This window comes from Aricia agestis, chromosome 7, assembly GCF_905147365.1.
Source record: "Aricia agestis chromosome 7, ilAriAges1.1, whole genome shotgun sequence".
In the NCBI taxonomy this organism is placed as follows: domain Eukaryota; kingdom Metazoa; phylum Arthropoda; class Insecta; order Lepidoptera; family Lycaenidae; genus Aricia; species Aricia agestis.
The window spans coordinates 19,510,286-19,528,067 of record NC_056412.1 but is presented as its reverse complement, the minus strand read 5'-3'; the positions used below and the strand labels follow the sequence as shown (position 1 = coordinate 19,528,067).

At 42.5% G+C, this 17,782-nt stretch overlaps 3 protein-coding genes across 3 annotated transcripts in view; 2 read left to right on the top strand and 1 right to left on the bottom strand.

Moving 5' to 3' along the window:
* The first annotated feature begins 9,733 nt into the window (after nucleotides 1-9,733).
* On the top strand, nucleotides 9,734-10,912 carry LOC121729115. The gene is made up of 2 exons (XM_042117501.1): nucleotides 9,734-9,753; nucleotides 9,922-10,912. The coding sequence occupies exons 1-2, from the start codon at nucleotides 9,734-9,736 to the stop codon at nucleotides 10,910-10,912; spliced, it is 1,011 nt and encodes a 336-aa protein (XP_041973435.1).
* A 1-nt stretch (nucleotide 10,913) lies between these two features.
* Nucleotides 10,914-13,903, top strand: LOC121728882. The gene is made up of 2 exons (XM_042117205.1): nucleotides 10,914-11,285; nucleotides 12,104-13,903. Exon 2 carries the CDS (start codon nucleotides 12,765-12,767, stop codon nucleotides 13,869-13,871), a length of 1,107 nt encoding a protein of 368 aa, XP_041973139.1. The 5' UTR covers nucleotides 10,914-11,285; nucleotides 12,104-12,764; the 3' UTR covers nucleotides 13,872-13,903.
* Nucleotides 13,904-15,375: 1,472 nt separating this feature from the next.
* LOC121729114 (fat-like cadherin-related tumor suppressor homolog) overlaps nucleotides 15,376-17,782 on the bottom strand; it is an 80,873-nt gene continuing 78,466 nt past the window's right edge. Inside the window, exons 25-26 of the mRNA XM_042117500.1 lie at nucleotides 16,336-16,455; nucleotides 15,376-16,134 (exon numbers count right to left, since the gene is read on the bottom strand). Of these exons, the coding sequence (XP_041973434.1) occupies nucleotides 15,980-16,134; nucleotides 16,336-16,455 (275 nt within the window). The 3' untranslated portion in view covers nucleotides 15,376-15,979. The remainder of the gene's footprint in view (nucleotides 16,135-16,335; nucleotides 16,456-17,782) is intronic.

The window sequence follows — 17,782 nt, the reverse complement described above, 5'->3', positions numbered from 1 at the left end:
AAACTTTTATTTTAATAATTGAACAATTATAATTTTTAAAGAAACAATTTAAAATTATTTGATTACACCATTTAGAATTAAATTATATAGTAACTTTTAAATTATATAGTATTACATCATTTAAACAATAATTAATATGTTAAATCAAATTTCAATAAACCAATTTGTTATAGCATACTCCTGTTACATAATCACATAATTAAATTAAATTAAATTAAATGCATGGAATTTTTACAATTATAAAATACATTTTTCATAGTTTTAAATAAATTTCATTAAACTTCTTATTAAATAATTAAAAATTATAATTTTTGGAATAAATTAGCAATATTTTTTACAATTAATTTTACATTTTTATCATTTCAAATATCATTTATATCTTACTCGTTTATCTTAACATGCTAATAATAATTAGCATGTTAAGATATAAGGCTATCAAAACATACTTATATTACATTTTTAATAGTGCATGCATGCAATTTTCATATTTAAGATTTTATATTATTATTATTATTAAGGACCTCTCTACAGAGTAAAGGCCTCCTCCATTGATCTCCACATTTCCCTATCTGTCGCCTTTTCTTTCCAGTTGTTTCCAGCTATCTCTACAATTTCATCTAACCATCTTTCCATTGGTCTACCTCTACTCCGTTTACCCAGTGGGCCCTTCCAGGTGGTAACCTTTTTTGTCCATCTATCATCGCCCATACGAGAAACATGGCCTGCCCATTTCCACTTCATTCTTTTGCAGTGCTGTAGAGCGTCTATGACTTTTGTTATATTTCTAATATCTTTATTTGTTCTTCTATGTTTAAGTTTTATTTTTAGAGTACTTCGTTCCATGGCTCTTTGCGTTGTTAATATCTTGTTTTTAGTGAATTTGTTAAATATCCATGTTTGAGATGCATATGATAGAGTAGGCAGTACACAGGAGTCGAGAACTTGTTTCTTTAGCCTCACTGGAAGGTTTGATTTAAAAACTTCTTTTAGGGACCAGAATTTGTTCCAGGCCATATTTATTCTTCTTTTTAGTTCATCTCTATATCTAGATTTTTTGAATGATATCTGTTTTCCGAGATAAACATATTCGTTTACATAATCAATTGGAACATTGTCAACAAATATTGGAATTGTTCTACTATTCGTCATAATTTTTGTTTTGCTTGTATTTAGCTGTAGACCAATTTCACAGCTGACTTTGTGTAATTCTCTTATCATTGACTCTAGTTGTGATGCAGTTTCAGCAAAGAGAACAATGTCGTCAGCGAATCTAAGGTTATTTAAATATTTTCCATTTATATATATGCCTTTATTATTCCAATTCAGATTCTTCATTATGTTTTGCAAGACGGCTATGAAAATTCGAGGAGATAGAGGGTCGCCCTGCCGAGCGCCTCTACATATACTTATCTCGGGACCTGGTTTTTCTAATATAACTTTACTTTTGCTTTTCTTATATATGTCTTGAATTAGTTTAATAGTTTCTGAAGGTACTCCACAGTATTTTAGGGCTCTCCATATGCTATCGTGTGAGATGGAGTCAAATGCCTTGGCATAGTCTATAAACGCCAGGTAGAGCGGACGGTTCATTTCGACATACTTCTCTATTACCAGATCAAGAGTGTGGATGTGGTCTATGGTTGAGTAATTTCTTCTAAAACCCGCTTGCTCTACCGGCTGGTCTAGTTCAATGTATGCGGCGAGACGCTCTTCCAAGCAGGACGCAAATAATTTATACATATTTGATTGTAAACTAATCGGTCTATAGTTACTTATATCAGCAGGGTTTCCTTTCTTGTACAGGAGGATAATATTCGATTTCGCCCATTCTTCTGGTAGTTTTACTGTCTAATATCTTGTTGAAAAGTTCAGTCAGCAGTGGTATAAGCTCATGTTTACCTGCTTTTATTATCTTATTGGGTATGCCGTCCGGGCCGCTGCTTTTTCCGTTCTTCAATGATTTTATTTTTGTTGAGATTTCCTGGTATGTAAATCTTTGTAGAGTGGACGTGTTCTCTTCTAGTGGTCGAGTATCTGTTTGAGACGGTGGCTTGAATGAGTACAAATCTTTATAGAACTCCGTTGCAATTTTTATTATTTCTAACCTGGAATAGGTGTTTTTATTATTTTTGTTTGACTGTAGGCAAGGAATCCATTTTTTTGTGATTCTTAATTCTTCTTGAGCTTTTTTCAAGCTTCCGGAAGCTTTTAAATGACTCTCAATGGTCGATATTCTGAAGTCTTGGTATTCTTTCTTAATAATTCTATAAATATTTTTGTACAAGTATGATTTTTCTCTTTTTTCATCAATTGTTAAATGTTTTTTATTTGTTAAATCATTTCTTCTTTTTATAAGCAATTTTGTCTGGTCTGAAATAATTGTTTTTCTTTTTTTATTTATATGGTTCTTCAGTATCGGTTTTAGACTGTACTCTATTGCCATCTTGATTTTTTCATAATACAGCTCTACATCGTCTATTTCATCTGGATGTATACAGGAACAATGTAATTTTAGTGCTTCGTTAAACTGTTGGTACTGCTCTGCCGTTGACAGGGTGTAGTTTTTATTTTTGTACTTGGCTCTAGATTTTTTGAGCGTTCCCAGCTTAAAAGTACTTCTCAAGAATTTATGATCGCTAGGGAATGTGAAGTTGTGTAGTACTTCGATGTTCGTGAATTTTTCTTTAACATTGGACAAGATGTAATCTATTTGGCTTTTATTGTTCTTAGGAGAAAGCCATGTCCACAAGTTTTTTGTATTCTTGCGAAATAAGCTGTTTATTACAAACAAATTGTTTTCCCAGCAGAACTGTAGTAATGCTTCTCCACGGTCGTCTCTTTTTCCGAAACAGGAGTCTCCAAGAATTCTATCTTCTCCTTTCGTTTTACAGCCTACTCTCGCATTGAAGTCTCCCATAATGATTAGATTTTTACTACACTCTATTAACGATTTTTGTAGTTGATTATAAAACTCTAGGATTTCATTTAAATTTGCATCAACAGTGGGGGCATAAACTTGTAATAAAGATAAATTTACTGTTTCCAACTTCATGTGTAAGATACAAATCCTTTCTGATATTGCCTCAAATCTCTCTATATATTTTTTAAGGTGCTTTTTTATAAAGAAACCTACACCATATTGCCCTTTTGTTTCGCCGAAGTAGCAAAATATGTGTTCTGGATCTTCTTCGATATTATATCCTGTACGTCTTGTTTCTGCCAGACCAATTATATCATAATTAATTTTTGATAATGCTTGCTTAAAGTCTAGTAGTCTTTCGTAAGATAACAAGGATCTGGCGTTGTATGTGCATATATATAGTTTGTGGAGTGGAGGGTTGTAGTCTGAGACCCCCGCGGTGACCGGCCGTATTGGGGGACTTAGAGAGGTCGCTGTCCCGTGTCACATGTTGGATGTTGAGGAACTTTTTAACTCTTTATGCGAAGGCGATATGTTTTCTACATAATTTTTTGTCAGATATTGGTCCATTTTATTTTTCTTTATGGGATTTTTTTCCAGCCTTTGATTGCGGTTCTGTTTTTCAGGTGATTGTGGTAGAACTCTTTTTTGCCGGGTCTGAAATTCTGAATTATTAGTAATATTTTCTTTATCTGGTAGTATTATTAATTTATTATATTTTATGTAGCCTTTCCTTCCTTGTTCTTTTTCTTTTTGTAGCTGAAGATTAAGGTTTTTTCTTTCTTCTAGTACTTTAGGCGGATAATCTTGTTTAATGTAGTAGGAAGTGGCTTGTAACATTTTTTTATTTTTAAGAATTTCTATCTTTTTTCCCATAGTTGTAAGGGTGACAATAATCGGTTTAATTTTTTCAGACTTTTTCCCCATTCTTGTTACATATTCAATATCTCCTGCTTGACAGTCTATTTTTAAAAAGCTCTGTATTATATTTAAAATTTTGTTTTGTAGATTGAAATATGAGTTTTCGTCTTCCTCAACACCAAAAAATATCAGATTCTTTCTTTTTATAATATTTTCAGTAATTCGATTTTTTCCCCTTGTTTTTCAGTATTTTTTTCCAATTGTTGTTGTCTGGAGTCTAATATAAGAAATTTTTCATCTATGTTTTTGTTAATACTCTTGGGAATGTTTTCTTTTATTTCTTTTAGCTCTCTAGCTTGTTCGTCTAGTTTGATTTGTAGTGATTTCAATATTTCTGTTATGTGTTCCATTATGTATCTATTGTTTGAGCCCTCTACCGAATAACTTGTGAACTTTTATTGACTGAGGCACTTTGGTATAGTATGTAGTTCAAAACTTTTATTCATAGATGTCGCTGCTTGATCTATCTTGAACTTTTGATGACTTGGTATTTTGTACCAACTACCAATTTAGGTTATGTTTTCACAGTCATTTATAATTTGTCCACTATACACTTTGTAATCCACATATTCATTTTCTGCACGACGAAATATATGCGGCAATGCCCGTTGATTATGTTATTTTCAGCTTTTGGTAAGAATAATCCTTCAATGATGCCACTATAAGTCGCACCGTATTTTCAGCACAATCACTTATGTATTCTTGTTTCTTATATTCTCTGTCCACACATTGTTTACTTTTTCACTTATTTATTAAGTTTTTGCACTGTTTTGTTTGTTATTTTTATTTTTAGAACACAATAAACTCAGACACGATGTTGACAGTTGGGCAGCAGCGCCCTCTCCCTCTAGCCAGTAAAGACCTAGAAATCCTAAACAAAGGAAACACGCCAACTTTCTACACCATCAGGAGAGGTATCCCCTACACAAGCGTTGTAGACCTTACCTTCTGCAGCGCAGCGACCGCCAGACTCGTCAGCACCTGGAAAGTAGACAAAGAATTAGTCACAACATCAGACCACAGAGCCATAACTTTCACCAGCACAAACGGGAACCCTGAAACAGAAAAAACAACAAACCAAAGAACAACTAGGAAATATAAGACAACTAAAGCAAACTGGACAGAATTTAAAGAAGAAATAGTAGACAGATTAACAGCATTCAACATCACACCACCTGAAATAGAAAAGATAAATAATAAACAAAAAGCAAACGAACTAGCTGATACATATACTGAAATCATAAAAGAGGCAAGTGATAAAACAATACCTAAATTAGAACAAAACAAAACAAAAACGATAAAATGGTGGACCCCGGAACTGAACGAGAAGAAGAAAGAAGTCAAAACATTGAGACGAAAAATAAAGAAAGCAAACATATATAGAAAAGAAACAGTAGTGCATAACTACCTTCAAGCACTAAACGAATACAAATAAATGATACTTACCACAAAGACCGCCAGCTGGAAGAAATTCTGCACATCGCAAGAGAGAGAGAGCCTATGGGACAGAACATATAGAATAATGAAAACAACCAAAAAGGGACGAGAATAACAATTGCTGAAAAACAATGACACAGACTGCAACGCATATAATCAGCCAAACTACTAGCTGATACATTTTACCCAAATGACAGCCATGAAAACGACACGACACAACACATATTGACAAGAACAGAAGCTGCTAATTACATAGACGAGCTAAACAATGACGAGACAAATCCACAATACTATGACGATCTAATAAACATATCAGAAAATGAAATAGAGGCCACATTTAGAGATCTTCACCCTAGAAAAGCCCCCGGAAACGACAGCCTAACAGCAGATATTCTGTTCAACGCATTTAGAGCAAGCCCGAACACTATGGTAGCCCTATTTAATGCCTGCCTAAGGAATGGATGCTTCCCCAGGATATGGAGAGTAACCACAGTATTACAGAAACCGGGAAAAGACACATATAGCAACCCGAAGTCATATAGACCGATAGGTCTGCTTCCAATCCTGGGAAAGGTATTTGAAAAGATCCTCTGCAGGAGATTACTGAGAGGTAGAGAAGGCCTCAATCCTCGACAATACGGGTTCATGCCACAGAGGAGTACTGAAGACGCCCTTTACGATGCAATAGAACTAGTGAGAGATGAGGTTAAAAAACGAAAAATAGTGGTCCTCATCTCACTGGACATCGAAGGGGCGTTTGAAAATGCATGGTGGCCACAAATTAAACTCCAGTTAAAAAAGAAGAAGGTAAACAAACACCTGAGCAGAACCTTTGACGACTACCTTAAAGAGAGAAAGATAGAACTTACCTATGCTGGACACACCATCACGAAGGAGACGGAGAAAGGTTGTGTCCAGGGCTCAGTGGGAGGACCCCCGATGTGGGATATAATAATGGATCCCCTTCTAGAAGCAGCTGAAAACCTTGAGGCACATCTCCAAGCTTTCGCGGACGACCTAGTTCTAGTCGTAGCCGGAACGGACGCCACACAGATCCAAGGCAGAGCAAGTAAGGCACTGGAAGAGATGGAGAAGTGGGGCAAAGAGAACAAACTAAAATTTGCTGCACATAAAACCCAGGCAGTAATAATAACAAAAAAGATAAAATACGACACACCAAAAATAACCTTCTGTGGAACAACATTAGTCTTCTCTGACCACCTAAAACTGCTCGGCCTTACCATTGACCATAAACTAACTTTTAAAAAACACATAGAGAATGTCAATGATAAGGTCATAAACATCTACAGAAAAATATCCAGTGCCTGCAGAGCTACGTGGGGTTTGAACCCGGAGATAATAAAAGCACTTTACACGGCTGTAGTTGAACCCACGGTTTTGTACGCAGCAAGCGTCTGGGAACCGGCCATCGAGCGAAAAGACATCAGGAAGAGAGTTGACCGACTAAACCGAATGTTCACCATCCTGATGTCAAAGGCCCATCGAAAAACATCCCTCATGGACAGCTCGGTGATCAGTGGCACAATCCCACTGCGCTACAGAATTGTGGAAAATGCAGAACTGTACAGAGCAAAAAGGGGCAAACCATTGATACAATTCCCGGACAGACCCATAGAGCACAGAATGGATTCGAACTCCCACACCCAGCCAAAAGAGAGTCACTCACCATCGACTGGATCACTGAAGAGGAGGAAGTAACCAAACTGCCAGAACATATCCCAACCCTTTACACTGACGGTAGCAAATTGGAGGGAAAAGTGGGGGCAGCCGTTAGTTGCTGGACTAAAAATAGGGAAACTAAAACAGCTAAAATCAAACTTGCAGACTACTGTTCAGTGTACCAGGCAGAACTGGCAGCTATACTAAGAGCTATACAACTACTCCCAAAAATGAAAGCTAAGAAAGCAAACATAGTTTCTGACTCAAGATCGGCCCTCCAGACGATAGCAGACCCCAACAGCATCAACCCACTGGCAGTTGCAATTAAAGACCACATAAGAGAAAATAACTTGGACATCAGCTGGTACTGGATCAAAGCACATATCGGTATGGAGGGAAACGAGAGAGCCGACCACTTAGCTAAAGAAGCTACGAAAGCCAAAACAGCTCCGGCGTACGACGCAGTCCCAATAAGTGCTGTAAAATACTTCATAAGGCAATCCACCATTGCAAAATTCCAGAAACAATACGATGAGGAAAGAGCACGAAAAGTAATAAGAACCTTCTTCGAAGACATAAAAGAAGCGCACAAGATACTCTCCAAAATAAAGAAAGACAATATCACAGCCCAAATATTCACTGGTCACGGCGGATTTGGAGAGTATCTTGAGAGATTCAAAATAAAGCAAAACTGCAAAACATGTACCTGCGACAATGTGTCGATACAAACGGTGTTACATTGCCTGATAGATTGCCCCATATTTGGAAGAATGCGCTGGGAGACGGAGCAGGAGCTTAACATAGACATAAAGAGGGAGAACATAAGAGAAATAATGAAAAACGACAAGAACAGAGACATTTTCATGAACACGGCTAGAAAAATAGTACAAGAAATAAATAAAAGAAACAGATAACATGAAGAAGACGGAGAAGAAACACTCGGCACGAAACAAAAAAAAAAAAAAAAAAAGTTATATATATTTTATTTCCCTGTGTTAAGTAGATAGATATAAGGCTGTCGGATAGTCAAAACCGACAGTTATATTTAAAAAAAAAAAAAAAAAAAAAAAAAACCTAACCTAACCTAACCAGTTTCGTGCCGATTCTTGCCGAGAGCACATGTTTTTCGCAATCGCTCCGCTTTAAAAATCCGAAAAAGTGGGAAATCTTTAACCGATTTTAAAGTGCAATATACCATAAGACGCGTCTCAGTGTCACCTATACGGAGGTAAAACGAGCGCGCCTTAAAAAGTTCAAAAAATTTGTGAAAAGTGCGAAAAACCAAAAGTGTTAAAAATTTAAAACTTTAAAGTGCGATAAAAGACGCTGTAGTGTAAGGATAATTGTGTAGCAAAGTGGACATTATAGGGGACAGTGACCTTTCATAGTGTAGTGATTTATAGAATTAAAGACCTACGGGAAATACGTTTGACCGATATTAGTTTTTGGCGTCACCACGAGGTCAGTGAAACAAAGGACTTAGTGCTACAGTGAATAGTGCATTATAAAGTCGTCCACAGCAGCACAAAAATCCTGCAAACAGAAAAATTTTTGGAAACTTAGGGGGTGAGTTATTGCAATTAGAAAATAAAAAATTTAAATACCTACAGCAGAGGCGCCTATTGAGACGCGTGGGATTTGTCAGTGGCATTGGATAGCATAAATAAGGAATTAAGCAGCTCGCTACAAAAAGGTAGGTGGTCCTTAACTTCAACCCGGTGAAAACCGGGTAAAACCACTTTTCCGGAAAAGCGACTGCAGCAAATACCAGAAACCAGCCACCAGAGGCTACTCGCACTCACCCCCAATCCAACGCCCAAAACCGCGCGCCTGTAGCCCCACCAGAGCAGAAGATACACCTAAAAAGGTAAAAAACCGGGATCAAACAGGAACGGTCGGGAATAGAAAGAAGAAGGCACCGGGAGTAGACGGCTGACATCGAGACGAAACAAACGAGCCCTCGCACGCCTCTCTAGGACGTCGGGAAAGGGAGCTAGACCCAAAAAACGTTTTGGCCGCCATTTTGACGGCCATCTTGGAAAAGTTTAAAGGCTAATTACTCCCAATCTAGAAGTCTGATAGGGGCGTGCGACATATCGTTAAAAAGGGCTTGACGAGGACAATCAGACGGACTGATTAAAAGGGGGAAAAAAGGGGGAATTGGAACCCCCACAAATTCACCCCCCATCATCTAGACCAGGTACGGATACCCCCCCTAGAAGGAAACCGCGATCCGGGCAAATAAAAACTGACGGAGTTATAGGCCAAAAAAGACTAACTTTGACGTTTCGTCCGCCATTTTGGAAAAGTTTGGAAGCCTACAGCTCTGTAACCAGAAGCTTCAGAAGGACGCGGTTTCCAACTCCGAGCAGCACGAGACACCACCTAGACATTCCAGGGGGTCGGAACCCGGAAAACTCGAAAAACTGAAAAAAAATTCCGGAAAATTTTTCTTTAATCTGACACCGGAACCTGATAGAGGAGCTCAGACCGAGGCTAACAAGCCCAAGCACGCCATATCTACGTGAAACATTCACTGAGAAAACGGGCTCCAAAAAGTGACAGTGACAGTTCGTGAGCTGTCAAAAGGTGGACAAAAACCGCCATATCTCCGCTCCCAGACAAGCTAGAGGAATGCGGTTTCCTTTGGAGTAAAAGGCTTCACCTCAGCTACTCCATCCCCAAATTTGAACCGAATCCGAGAAGGTCAAGTTTCAAGGTCGAATTTGGGGTCAGGAACCAGACCATCGGGAAGAGGAGAAAAAACCGTGAAAAATGAGCCCAAACTCGTGGAGGCAACGATAAATAGCGAGGTAGCAGCACAAAAACAAAAATCCAGACTTTTAAACGGCGGCCATCTTGGAAATTTTTGATCGTGAATATCTCGGCTCCTAGACGTCGTAGAGCCACAGGATTTTAGCGGCCCTGGAACCATTCCTTGATGTTCTAGGGCCCCTAATTAGGCGACTTGCCCCTCTCCCCGTGATCGTGGCGGGAGACTTCAACGCCAAGTCCTCAGCGTGGGGGTCTCCGGTCACGAATCTAAAGGGAAGGGAGGTGGAAGAATGGGCGGTGGCGCCGGGACTATCCTTTATAAATAGAGGGACTGTCCCTACGTGCGTGCGGCAGACGGGATTTTCCATAGTGGACTTAACGTTTGCCACTCCTGTCATCGCACGCCGGGTGGAAGATTGGAGAGTAGAAACGGAGGTGGAGACGCTCTCGGACCATCGTTACATTAGGTTCGAGGTGTCTCCAGCCTCCACATCGAGTTCGTCGTCGTCGTCTGGGGGGCGTAGCAGGTTCCCACGTTGGGCGATTACCAAGTTCGAACTAGCGGAGGCGGCCATAGTCGGCGGCTGGAATCTGCCGTCTTTCGAGGGAATGGGGGTAGACGAAATTGCTGGTTGTCTCGGTAACACGCTTACGAATGTGTGTCGAGCGGCCATGCCTCGAGTTTGGGGTCGTCCTCCTCCTCAGAAGGCGGTGTACTGGTGGTCGACCGAATTGACCGACCTCCGTGCTGCCTGTAACACGGCGCGACGTGCTTATGTTCGCAGCAGGCGGCGGCGTCCCCAAGACGTTGAGCGGGATGGCCGACTCTACAGGGTCTACCAAGCTAAAAGGCAGATCCTGCGGTCGGCCATCAGTCGGGCCAAAGAGGGAGCATGGCTGGAGCTGGTTGAGGGGTTGGAAAATGACCCCTGGGGCCGACCATACAAAAGGGCGCGAGATAAACTTCGTGCACAGTCGGCCCCACTGACGGAGACGCTTCAACCAGACCTGCTGAGGAACATCGTCCGGGACTTATTCCCTGACCCCCCGGCGGATTTCGTTCCGCCGCGGATGGTCCGACAGACGCCGGGCTCGATGGAGGAGGGTGCTCCGCCACCCGTCACTGACCTGGAAATGAAGGAAGTTATGCTCCGCCTCCGTAGTAGGAGGAGAGTGTAACGATTTGGTCACTGTATGGACACTTTTGGATCCTTCTATTTGAATTCGCTAAGAAACCTACAGACTTAACTTTATAGATTTCCAGTTTATTTTTAATGCTCTCCGTAATAGCGCGATTTTGCTATAATAATTTGCCAGGCGCTGTTTTCGCTAATGATTGTATTAGCACATCAGTATGAAGTAAGCTACCAAAGTTCAGACTAGAGACGGTTGGAACAGCCGACATTTTGATTTCGTCAGACGACTACGGCTCAGCTGATCGATGACGCTGCATACCTACTTTTACTGCTTACAAGTTTAATATTGTAATATTAATAATTTATATCTTACAAGTTAAAAAACTTATTAGAAACTGTGTTTTTTCCCCAATTGGGTGAGTGGTGCACTATATATTTTTTTCTATATTGATTTTCGTTAGATTTATTGGATTGCTTTGTCATTGTCACTCGTAGATTCATCAAATTGAATTATTCACTCTTCGTATTGTTTTTGATTGATTGGAATGCTGTAAAACAAAATTAGCAGACTTTCCTTGATTATGCCGAGTGCCTTTGCTTAGATAAATTTATTTTTCAGCTATTTTGTTAAACGTCGTAACGGTCAAAAATTATGGCATTGACCGTTGTTACCAATGATATTCTATGTTACTAACGTAACTAGATTGGAAGTTTACGGTAGCAACGCGTTGCCACTTCGAAGATGCCTGCAGGCATATCTCACATACATAATGACATAACGAATATATGACTTGACATTGTCTTTTGAACAAAAAAGTGGTTACGCATTTCTGAGAATCTTTTGTAAGACATTGCTACTCTAGTATTTTAGAAACTCATTGGTTGTTACCATTTTAACTACTATCTACATTTTAGTTAAATAAGCCATTTATTTTTGTTAAGCGTGAAAGACAATTCGTCTATTCTTTTTATATGTGGAACCTTTAAAATATGATTATTTAACATTTTACATATTACAACCTCAAGTTGTAATTGCCTATTTAATTGTCATTGACGCTTATATTTCCATTAGTTAATAATAATCATTCTGTATGACTGCCTCATCATCGATTACTAGCTTTGCTTTAATCGCGCTTTATCATCCTTGCTCCATTTCATCAAGTCTCAACCGTTGATGTCGCAGTCAAAGTTGAAAATCGGACGAACACCAAAATGTCTGGTCTACTGATTCCAGGGTTCCTTGCTACGGTAGAATATCGCCGTGGTTAGAAGGGGACAAGATCTTACTGGAAGGAGTAATCTGCCTACTTACGACCATACCTGCAGAAATCGAGGACCTGTCCCACCTACCTACAATCAACAACTGTTGGAGACACCAGAGGCTCTTCTACTACAGGATAGTAAAGCCTTTTAAATTGGTTCGCATTAAAGCCAAACTATTGTGAGCATCAAACCCATGACCTGTTCTGCCTATTATAGCTGCTTATTTTTCTAAAGTGGAATTGTCTTATTTGAACACTTCCTAGATAAAGTGTTACAAGAGCGACTGGTCCAGACGGGTTGCATGGTATAGTTTTCTCCATAGCTCTCGTACACCTTGGAGAAATCCTTCGGGAATTGTTTAACCGCTGTTTCCAGTGCGGTCAGTTCCCGAAGGCGTGGAAGGAAGACCGCCTTGTCCTGCTACCGAAAGGCGGGAGGCCACTGGACAGTGCCTCGGCGATGAGGCCGATTGTATTGCTGAATATGGTGGGCAAAAGGCGTTTGAACGCGTCATTGCCTCCCGCCTTGTTCAGCATTTAGAAGGAGGTCCCGGACCCAGACTGTCAGATGATCAGTTCGGGTTTCGGGCCGGTCGGTCGACCGTCGACGCCATAGGGCGCTTAAGGTCAGTGATGCTGGAGGCGGAACGCAGAGGGGAGGTGGTGGTGGTGGTGTCCTTGGACATCGCTAACGCCTTCAACAGCCTCCCTCACAGCGTAATACGGGAGGCACTCGATTACTTTGAGGTGCCTGCGTATCTTGGGAGGCAGTTGAACGCATACCTCTCCGACAGGGAGATAGTGTACGAGGATCGGTCGGGGTCCTTAGTAAGGGTCGAGGTCGATTGTGGTGTCACACAAGGTTCGGTTCTGGGTCCGAACCTTTGGGACCTTGGCTATGACTGGGCCCTGTGGAAGGATTACCTCCTACCCGGAATGGACTTCGTCTGCTATGCAGACGATAAGTATATCACATTCCGGGGAAAGACGTATAGGGATGCTGCGCGGCTGGCTGAAGAGGGGATAAGCCTCGTTCTCAGCCGCATTGAGCAGCTTGGGCTTCGGGTTCGTATGGAGAAGACCGAAGCCGTGCTCTTCCACGGGCTAGGGAGGAAAGAGTGCACGTCTCCTTGTCGGAGAGTCGGAGGTCAGGGTGAGTCCGACACTCAAATGTCTTGGACTCATCCTGGACGGGAGGTGGACCTTCGGCCCACACTTCCAACAACTGGGACCGAAGGTCGTGAGGGCGGCGTCAGCGCTGGGCCGGCTACTGCCAAACATAGGGGGGCCCAGTGGAGCCTGCAGGCGGCTGTACTCCGGGGTCTGCCGGAGTATAGCCTTGTACGGTGGTCCAATTTGGGCGGACTCCCTCAGCTGCGAAGAGCGCAGCGGGTCATATCGGTGAGGGTTATCAGGGGGTACCGTACGGTCTCCTGGGTGGCAGCCACTGCTCTGGCTGGAGATCTCCCGTGGGAACTCGTGGCTATGGTGCCCGCCGAGGTGCGCCTCTTTGTTTCACAGAGGAGGTCACTTTTTGGTGAGTCACCGAATTGGGAGGAGCTCTCGCGGGTGCGAAAGCTGGGGCAAGAGTGGTTGCTACGAAGGTGGGGTGAGGATCTGGCGCAGACCCGGTACGGTCAACGTACCGCCGAGGCACTGCGTCCAGTTCTTGCGCCGCAAGAAGAAACCCCTCACCTTCCGCCTTACACAGGTGCTCACCGGCCACGGATGCTTCGGTAAGTACCTGTGTAAGGTCGCCAGGAGAGAGCCAACGCCAGCCTGCCATGAATGCGGCGCTGCGGAGGACACGGCCCAGCATACCCTCGAGGTGTGCGATCGTTGGGCCGTGCAGCGCCACGATCTCGTGGCAGTGCTAGGCGGGGACCTCACGCTACCGAGCATGGTGCGCTGCATGCTCGAGAGCGATGAGGCCTGGCAGGCGGCGGTCTCTTTCTGCAAAATTGTGATGTCGCAGAAAGAGGCCGCGGAGCGGGACAGAGAGGACGATCCCACCTCTCTGCCGCTCCGCCGGCATAGGACGAGAGTGCGGAGGCGTCGCTATGCGAACCTCCAATAGCTTTCGTCCCACGGGGCTCCGGGACAGGATGGGTACCTACCCGGCTTAGGTAGTCCCGGCGCCGAGGGGAACGCTTTAGTTTGCCTAAGCGTTCCCTCATTTTTGGTGAAAGTCCGGTCCCTTTTTTGGGGTAGACCGGCCGGTCGTGGAGGGAGTCCTGTGTTTGGTAGATCCGGGATATCCCTCCTTAATACGGCTGGAGGCGAAGCACAGGTGGTTTTAGTGAGTAGGAGTCTCACATACCCCCGGGGTGCTTCAGCTTAACTGAGGCACATACCCGACCCGGGGAACCCATGATGGGTTTCCCCTGCGCATCAAAAAAAGGATGCTTCTCATAAAACCAAAATCACCATAATATGTTTTCATATAAATTTTGAGGAGTTCCCTCGATTACTCATGGATCCCATCATCAGATCACCACTTTTGTGAAAATGGGACCAAATTGGAGTGAAACGTAATATAACAAAACAAAAATTTTGATTTTTTTGTTCTGGTATATTAGTATATTTTTTTGAATATATATATATATATATATATATATATATATATATATATATATATATATATATATACCCCGAATGCGGTGAAGTAGGGGTTGACAGTTTGAGTGAAATTCAGATTAGAAATTAATGGATACGTGTTTAAGCGTTTCTGGAAATTCGTGAAATAGGTCAAAAGCTGGGGCAGCCGCGTACGTCGCGCGGTGGTGGTGCATGCGCCGCAGCCACCACCCGCGCCGGGACTCCAGCAGCGCGCCGGCAGCAGCTGGTGCAGTGCCTGCGCCTGTCGCATCGGACCCGCCGCGCTCTGAGCTACGGGAGAGCGCAGCGTTTCTGGCGAACGCAGCGTTTGTGTGTAGTGTTAGTGACCAGTGCGTGAGTGTAGTTGACATTGGGCAATCGAGTGTTAAGTGTAGTGTTAGAGTGAAAGACCAGTCTACTTCTCCTGTAGTGCAAAAGCATAATAAGTTTGAGTGTCAATAACTGGGAGCCGCTGTCGCTACGAAATACTTAGGTTCAATTCAGACCGCAACGCGACAAGGCGTTGAGGCGCGGCATTCAATTGCGTGAGACGTCTTGCGAATCTGTCAAATCCATATAAATTTAGAAATCCATCTACGCGTCGCGTTGCGGTCTGAATCAACCCTTAGGAGGAAATAAAATAACATTTCGATTGTACTCTGTTCGCTTTATTAGTCGTTTTAAAACATACAACACAACAATAGTCAAATAAATTATTATCATCAATCATACGGGAGACACAAACGACTTTAGTAACGAAACGGTAAGGCGCCGAACGGCGCACCGGTCAGTCAGTACGGCACGAGGCGCGCGGCCGTACACATATAAAAATAGAATACTTACACGTAACTAGCCTACAGGAGAGAGAGTCGTAAATGCATATACTTTTAAGTTATGATATGAAACTATCTTCGGAGCACCATGGTAGTCACTCGCCGCGTCGATTCGACGCGACTCCAACTTATATACATACATACACGTCGGCCTCGCGTAAAACTATATATACAGGTCCCGATGCGCCCCCGTCGGCGCCGACGGCCGGCGACGTCCCGACTTAGCCTATATGGTACAGACGAACATCGCTCGGCATCTTTCGCGACTCCGGCTCCGCAGTCCAACCGCAGCCGCACTCTCGGGGGGAGTCGGATATCACATCAAAATATAGTCTCGTATATAACCATGCGGCGGGGGGTGCGGGGCGCGTGCTAGGCGCGCGAGCGGGGCTGCGGCGCTGCGGCCGCGCGCCGCTGTCACACCTCCGTGTGCGTGGCAGGCACGGGAGGCGCGGGGGGCGGGGCGTCCCCGCACTCGTCCGCGTCGTCCGCGTCCGACTCCTCGATCTCGCACAGGTGCGCCGACAGCGAGCTGCAGCGCGACGACCCACCCAGCAGCGAGTGCCGCTCCTCTGAAATGTCACTTCGAATGTAGGGGCTGGACGTGAAATTAACGCGAGTTACTTAGCGGAAATTACATAATTATTATTTGACACCCGACTGCGGCGAGTATCGAGCGAGTATATCGTCGAGAACACTGTGGATCTACTTTTGAAGCTGCAATCCATTACGTCCACAGATCAGAAGTTTATTTGTAAGGTCGGCGAGCTCACCTAACATCGTGATGAGGCTGTGGGCGTCGGTGTCCCGCAGCGAGCGCGCGCGCAGCGCCGACTCGTCGAGCGCGACGTCCGGCGGCGGCGAGCGGTCCTCGTGCAGCAGGCACGAAGACACTGCGGAGTGCGGACACAGAAATGAGATGAAATATATTTATTGCGAGAATTTATTTTTTGTTTTATTTATTTAACATTTATTGCACACAAGAGACTATTTACATAAAATTTGACATACAAAGACGACACAAAGGAACTGGTTATTTCAAAATAAATCTCTTACATCAGCCCTACGAAAAGAGATGTGATATAAGACATCAGATAGAGCGTGTGCAGTTACAAAATTAAACTTTAAATCTAAATACATTAAATAAACCAAACATACATAATACAAGAAATAATACAGAAATAAATCAAGATAGAACGGCTAAGCGGGTGGAGTACGCGTGTTTCAATCTTGCACAAGTGAGCAAGATTTGTTAAACGTTTATTTAGTCAGCGCGCACGTCTCAACTTGATTACACCGGAGCGGTTGTGCAAAAATGCCTCATTGTGCAGTTTCTAATTGTAAAAACAGTAACGTACGAAAATGAATCGGTCAAAAGGAGGTATTTCTTTCCACGGGTAAGTTATTTGTTCTAACTAAATGCAAAGCAAAAATTGACACGATCGATTCCTTAGCAACGCACGCGCGTCGCCATTCTATCTTGATTTATTTCTGTGCATAATACATATGTATAAAGTAACCATAATAATTAATACAATCTGTACTATTCTATATACTATAATTACTCGTAATATTATAAATACGAAAGTATCTCTGTCTGTCTGTCTCGCTTTCACGACTAAACTACCGAACCGATTGTAATTAAATTTTGTACACAGATAGTCTAAAGCCTGAGAAAGGACATAGGCTAGTACTTTTTAGCTGGAAAATAGGGTAGAGGGGGTGAAAATGCATAAATTTGTTAAAATGAAGTTAGTTCCGAATATTCATAATAGATGGCGTCGTGCCGTCTCCTACATCGCGTTGACGCTTACTCAAATGTCTTTTTATAAGAGGTGGTATCATCTTATATCGAGTTTTCAATTTTTTCGGTTGTTATTTCCTCATAACTTTATCTATGCACTGACGTAACCTTAAACCTATCAATGATAAATAGTTTGTGGGTAAAGTTGTGTAATTGATGGGCTAATTATACTTTAAAATTTGGCATAAATAAAGTTAAAAAAAATGAAATAAGTTATGTGCACGATGCACAGCTGTTTTTGGGTGTTTTGATTTAAGGGGTACCAGGGTCTTTTTATAAAGGTTTTGTCACCAATTTTGTTGACATCGCGCGCTATAAACTGAAGTCCACGCGGACGAGGTAGAATGAATTGTCCCGCCATGTATAGGGGGTTTCGGGGGCGAAAAAAAGCTAGATGCTAATCTAGCTTTTATAAA

Excerpts from the sequence above, each read along its gene's own strand:
- LOC121729115 (XM_042117501.1), top strand. The coding sequence starts at position 9,734 with ATGAGCCCAAACTCGTGGAG. Across the intron at positions 9,754-9,921 it reads ATGAGCCCAAACTCGTGGAG|GCGACTTGCCCCTCTCCCCG; the intron begins GCAACGATAAAT and ends GCCCCTAATTAG.
- LOC121728882 (XM_042117205.1), top strand. The coding sequence starts at position 12,765 with ATGCTGGAGGCGGAACGCAGAGGGGAGGTGGTGGTGGTGGTGTCCTTG.